The sequence below is a fragment of the Zonotrichia leucophrys genome, chromosome 5, assembly GCF_028769735.1.
Source record: "Zonotrichia leucophrys gambelii isolate GWCS_2022_RI chromosome 5, RI_Zleu_2.0, whole genome shotgun sequence".
NCBI classification, from domain to species: Eukaryota; Metazoa; Chordata; class Aves; order Passeriformes; family Passerellidae; genus Zonotrichia; species Zonotrichia leucophrys.
In genome coordinates, this window is record NC_088175.1 from 58,860,162 (window position 1) to 58,866,618 (window position 6,457).

At 54.9% G+C, this 6,457-nt stretch overlaps 1 protein-coding gene across 1 annotated transcript; it reads right to left on the reverse strand.

The window, feature by feature from the left end:
* Positions 1 to 895: 895 nt before the first annotated feature.
* Positions 896 to 6,250, reverse strand: LGALS3 (galectin 3). The gene is made up of 7 exons (XM_064714500.1): positions 6,186 to 6,250; positions 3,250 to 3,297; positions 3,104 to 3,126; positions 2,388 to 2,831; positions 2,151 to 2,239; positions 1,734 to 1,902; positions 896 to 1,148 (listed from the first exon to the last, which is right to left on the reverse strand). The coding sequence occupies exons 3-7, from the start codon at positions 3,119 to 3,121 to the stop codon at positions 993 to 995; spliced, it is 876 nt and encodes a 291-aa protein (XP_064570570.1). The 5' UTR covers positions 3,122 to 3,126; positions 3,250 to 3,297; positions 6,186 to 6,250; the 3' UTR covers positions 896 to 992.
* Between the last annotated feature and the right edge of the window lie 207 nt (positions 6,251 to 6,457).

Consider the following 6,457-nt stretch of genomic DNA (forward strand, 5'->3'; position numbering starts at 1 on the left):
GTTCTAGGGATCCTTTTAATCACTTTCCTGCTGAGGAATGGTTTGGGTTGGGAGGGAACTCAATGCCCATCCATTTCCAGCCCCTGCCATGGGCAGGGACACCTTCCACAGGCCAGGTTGCTCCAAGCCCCATCCAGCCTGGTCTGGAACACTTCCAGGGATTCAGGGGCAGCCACAGCTTCTCCATGCTGGTGGTAGCAGTGGGCTGCTCTAGACTGCTGCATCTGCTGGAAATTTTAAGGACTCTGCTTGTAACTTGGCACTCAAAGCATGAAAGGAGTCACTGTTATAAAACAGCATGAGCCACGTCAGAGAAAGCTTTGGAAACTTCAGTGGTGGCTGTTGCACTGTTGTTTTCCAGACAAGACTGCAGTGACTCACAGCAAAGGGAACATACTTCTCTTTTCTTTTTTTACCAGCCTGACTCACAGGATGAACTTGCCAATAAAGCTCCCCACCCTTGAAACTGCTCTTGACTCACACGGGGGTGATGAGTGGAGAGCAGCACAAGCCTCGTGACCCATTCATGGAGTACCCAGCACTCGTAGGGATGGGATCTCCCTGGGGTGGGAAATGTCCCTGGTTTGGGGCCCCAGATGGGCAGAAATGAAGGACAGGGATGGTTTCTCCAGCCATGGTGTGGCAGAGAGATTTTGCTTCCTCCAGCTCTGAGCCCTCTCCTGAAATGCTTCATCCTGGTCAGGCTCAGAGGCTGTCAGGTTTTCTCTGTGCTTCCTAGAGCAGTGCTGCCCTGTGCACAGGACCAGGGCAGAATGCCACAGGCTGCTTTCCCAAGTTCCTCTCCACAGAAATCAAACTCCTCGTTGCTGCCTCTGCAGCAGGAGCTCAGCTCGCCTGGACCGTGTCGCGTCTTTCGAGATACGATTAAACCAAATTGTACAGGTTAAATGTTTTATTACCTCACAGTGAGCTGGTGAGAAGGCACTTGTGTTCCACCCTGCAGGAGCAGAGTTTGCCCAGAGTGCCCCCAGCTAGATCATGGTGGGCACCACGCTGGTGAGGGCGATGTCCCCCCCGATGCAGAGCTTGGTGACCTCGTTGAGCCGCTTCTCGCGGAAGTTGTACTGCAGCAGGTGCGCGTCGTTCACGGCCACCTTGAAGTGATCCGTCTCACAAAGCACCTGCAGCTGCAAGAAAAGCCCCACATCAGCCCCAAAACCCCTTGGATTTGCTCTGTTTTAAGGCACACACCCGAGCAGGCTGGCACTGGCTGGAGGTGCTGCCAGCCCTGGGGCGTGGGGAGGAGCTGCAGCACCAGCGCCCTTTGCCTTCCCAAAACTCTCCTGTGCTCTCCCTCCTCCGTGTTCCAGCCCAGTTTCTGCCTCCTCATCCCTGTGCCAGTCCCTCAAAGCAAGGCTCCACATTGTGAACCTCCTTTGCAGGGAAAAACACCTCGTGAGAGGAGCTGCCAGCAGGGAAAACACCTTACAGAAACCTGTCCAACCACTGTGCAGAACAACAGCGTAAATAAGGAGGGTTTCATAACCCATGGGGATACCTGAGCAGGGCAGAAGTTGTGCCCTGGGCAGCTGGAGCTGCAGGAGGGGGTCAGAAGAGCTGTAGGGGCAGCACATGGGGTGGCTGCCCCAGAAACACCCCTGGGAGCTGATCCCTGTGCAAAAGCATCATTGTCCTTACACAGGCCTTGCTGCCCAAACCCTCTCAGTGCTTTTGGTGCAATGAGACTGAGCTGGGATGGGTTTTTCTGGTACCTTGAAGGGTTTTCCAGCTTCAAATGGAAACCTGGGAGCTGTCCTCTCCTCCTTCCCCCAGGTATTCTGGAACATGGAATTGCAGACGATGACTTTCCTGTTGTCTTCGTTGAAGCGGGGGTTGAAGTGGAAGGCAACGTCATTCCCTCTCTTGAAATCCAGTGAAAACCTGCAAAAACAAGAATGGAATTGCTGCTTTTGCCACACAAAAGCCCCAAACTCTGTTGCAGGGCTTCCCAAAAATAGCAGAGAGAAAATCCCACAGACCCTACAGGGCAACAACAGGGCATTTACACATTTGTTTGGTGTAATATTTGATGTTGCACCAGACAGGGGTTATTCAGGAATGAAAAGCAGATTCCAGCCCCCTGTTCCACCCAGCAGTGCCCCCACCCTCAGAGCTGGAACCCCCAGTACCTGTTTGGGTTGGGGTTCACAGTCCCAGTGATGGTGATGAGCAGCCGAGGGACGAGTCCTGCCTGCAGGGGCAGCTCAAAGGGCACTTTCTGGGAGACAAAAGGCATTTGGTGTCAGCAAAAAAACCATCTCAAAAGCACAATGCCACCCCTGGGGACAGCCAGCCCCAGGCCCTTCCCTTGGCCAAGCAACATCAGCCCCTGAGGACACAAACCCTCATCGTGATGGAGCCATTACCATGGGAGGGGTTGGTCCTCCCTGAGGAGCTGTTGGTCCTCCCTGTGGAGCTGTTGGTCCTCCCTGAGGAGCTGTTGGTCCTCCCTGAGGAGCAGAAGGCCCAAATCCAGGGCCGCTGGGTGGTTGTCCTGGGGCAGGATACGGCCCTGTTGCTGGTGGAGCTCCAGGGAATGCTCCAGGTGCTCCTGGATACGCTCCTGGTCCTGCTGGTGCTCCAGGATAAGCTCCAGGTGCTCCAGGGTATGCAGGGTATGCTCCAGGTCCTCCAGGACAGGTTCCTGGTGCTCCAGGGTAGGCTGCAGGTGCTCCAGGGTAGGCTCCAGGTGCTCCAGGATACCCTGGGAAGGCTCCAGGAGCTGCTGGCTGGTTCCCCCAGGCGGGCCAGCCCTGGGCTGGGGGCGCACAGGGGGCTGGGTTGTTGCTGTTGGCCAAGGCATCAGATAGCTGGGGACACAGGAGAGGACAGGGTCAGCTGGGGGAGGTTCCTGCTGGCATCACACCGAGCTCTCCAAAGCCTGCAGAGTGACCAAGGCAAGAGCTCAGCTCTCACTGCTCCCTGGGCTTTTGGGCTTTTCCATAAAACTGCTGAGAGAATGCAGAGGGTTTGGGGATTGAGCAGCTTAGCAAGGATGTGCTCCCTCCCATCCCAGCCAAAGGTCTCTGCTGCAAGGCCACAACCACACCCCCCACGGGTTTTTAGAGACATCCATACTTACAGAGAAACCGTCTGACATTTTTCCTGAAAAACAACAAAAAAGGAAGTGTCAGTCATTCTTAACCTGCCCCATCCAAAAACCAGAATTTTTGAGGGGAGTTCAGTTTAGTGGGAATTGATGGGAGTTGCTGGATTGCCATCACGTACCTGCCCAGCAGAGCTGACAGCTCCAAAGAACAAATCCTGCTCCAACACCTGGGGGATAAAGGGGAGGCACTGCTGGGAGAGCAGCCCGAACACCCCGGGCTGAACCCTCGGGATGGATCCACCACAGCTCACAGCACTCCCGGTGTCATTCACTCCCCCAGCCCTGAGGCACCATCCAGGACTCCCATTTCCATTAAAAAACCCCAAACGGGACCCTCGGGGCGTGCAGGGGCAGCATCAGCTGCAAACCCAGCCCTGCACATTGGGGACACCCTGTGACACACGGGATGGCCTGGGATGGGCACAGGAGGGTGGCAGCACCCACACAGGTCCCATTTCTCCTCCCTCTCATCCACAACTGTCCCATTCCAGCCATAGAGATGACTTGGGATGGGCACAGGAGGGTGGCATCCACCCACACAGGTCCCATTTCTCCTCCCTCTCATCCACAACTGTCCCATTCCAGCCATAGAGATGACCTGGGATGGGCACAGGAGGGTGGCATCCACCCACACAGGTCCCATTTCTCCTCCCTCTCATCCACAACTGTCCCATTCCAGCCGGAGGGATGGCCTGGAATGGGCACAGGAGGGTGGCAGCACCCACACAGGCCCCATTTCTCCTCCCTCTCATCCACAACTGTCCCATTCCAGCCGGAGGGATGGCCTGGAATGGGCACAGGAGGGTGGCAGCACCCACACAGGCCCCATTTCTCCTCCCTCTCATCCACAACTGTCCTGTTCCGTGCGAGGGCCAGCAGATAAAAGCTGCTTTGCAAGTTCTGTGAGTCCACAAGCACACAGAGAACACACACCTGCCTGTGCCCAGGGACAGCCCCAGCTGGGCTCCTCCCATCAAAGGGAGCATTCATAAGAGAAGGGAAAAGGGAGAGGCAGGAACGTGGGAAGAGAAGGAAAATTCCAAATTTAAAGCAGAGAGAAGGCAAATTCTCTTTGGAAGAAACGTTCAGATGCACAAAGCTCGCAGGTGTGGCTGCCCTGCCTCGGGAATAACAAACCCTCAGTTTCACAGCCAGCAAATCCCTCCTCTCCCTGCGAAACACTCGGGGTTTTTAAGGCAGAAATGCAGTGAGCCAGAGTCCCAAAGCTTTATTTGCCTTCTGGGCTCTTCCTAAACCCCTTGGTTTGGCAGGAGAAGCCGGGGGTGCCCACACAGCCAGCTCAGGAGTGCTCACAGTGCCCTGTGCTGCTGCAGGGGGATCCTGCACGATCCCCTGGAACACCTCAAGGAACAGCAGCTCTGCTCCCTCAGGGACAGGCTGGCACGGCCTCGTGTCCCCACACACATCTGGGCAGTTTGGGGCTGTACCAAAATCCCCAAACCCACTAAACTCTGCCAGCCCCAATCCTCTGCAGCGGGCTTGGAGCCCGGTGTCACCTCCTCTCTGTCCCTGCAGGGCTGGAGCTCCTGGAGCTCTCTGGAAATGCCCTCTGGGCTGTCTGCCAGCTGCCATGGATGGGGTTTATCCCCACCCTCTTCAGCAGCTCCCCAGGGATGGATTGCAGGGAATCACAGCTCCAGTGGGGCTGGAAAAGCCCTCTAAGCACAGCCAGTCCACCCAGCACTGTGTCCCCAAGTGCCACAGAGGTTTTCAATCCCTCCAGGATGGGGACTTCAGCACAACTGTGCCAGGGCTGGGCAACCTTTCCGTGAAGGAATTTTCCACAATATCCAGTTACACCTCCTCCAGTGCAACATGGGGCCGTTTCCCTTCATCGTGTCTCTTGTTCCTGGGGAGCAAAGCCTGAATCCCTCCCAGACCCACCCTCCTGGCAGGAGCTGTGCAGAGCCACAAGCATCCCCCTGAGCCCCCTTTGCTCCAGGCTGAGCCCCTGCCCAGCTCCCTCAGGGATTCTGCAGCCCCTCCCAGCTCCTCAGGGATTCTGCAGCCCCTGCCCGGCTCCTCAGGGATTCTGCAGCCCCTGCCCAGCTCCTCAGGGATTCTGCAGCCCTCCCAGCTCCCTCATTGCTCCTCATTGAGCACCTGAGCTCTGGTTTCCAACAGCATTTTGGGCAGCTGAGCTCCAGCTCACCTGAGCTCTCCCTGCCCCTGCAAGCATCAGCTGCAGGAAACATCCCAGAGCTGACCCCAAACATTCCCTACGCTCACAGCAAGTGGAAAAAACCTTCTATTTGGGAAAGAAACACCAGGTCTCTCCCCCTTGAATTCTGTTATTTATTTGAATTCTGCTATTCCTGCAGAATTCAAATCAACCCATTCACTCCTAAACGTAAGTGGCAGAATAGAAAAATAAAAATGGCTCATATTAAGAAGCATTTCTTATCAAGTCCAGTCTGTCTTCCAATATAAACTTATTACAATATTATACATATAAAATATATATAATAGTATACTATAATATAATATTATAATGCAATAATTATAAATAATATAAATAATAAATATAAATAATATAATAGATGTAAATAATATATAATAACATATTATTATTATATATACTATTTACATATTATATTACATTATATTACATTACATTACATTATATTATATTACATTATATTGCATTATATTTATTATATTATATTTTACAATTCTTCACCCTGCAGGGATTTTGGCGCAGGGCTGTCCAGCCCCCTACAAGTTGCAAACACCCTTGGGCTGCCCCCCAGCCACCATCCCTCCATTATCCCTAAATCCAGTGAAGGTTTCAGGGCTATCCACCCCCCCAGGAATTACAAACACTTTCGGGGCTGCCCCTCATTCCCCATCCCTCCATCACCCCCAAAACCGCCCGGGTCTCTCCGTGCGCCCCAAACCGCAGAGCCCGCGGTTCTCCCGCCTGCCCCATCTCTCATCCCATTTTTAGGGTGCACGAACGCACCCCAAACCCTTCATTTCCAAGGATTTCTGTGCCTTATCCCTCTGTTTCCCCCCGGGCTCCCCCATCCCTCACCTGCGTGCGGCGGCTCCGCGATCGCTCTGGCTCCGCACCGGGACCCGCCCGGGGGCGGCAACGGGAACGGGAACGGGAACGGGGCGGGAACACCCGGGACAGCCCACAGGAGCCGTGACAGCCCCAACACCCGGGACAGCCCAAACACCCGGGACAGCCCAAACACCCGGGACAGCCCACAGCAAACACCCGGGACAGCCCAAACACCCGGGACAGCCCACAGGAGCCGTGACAGCCCCAACACCCGGGACAGCCCACAACAAACACCCGGG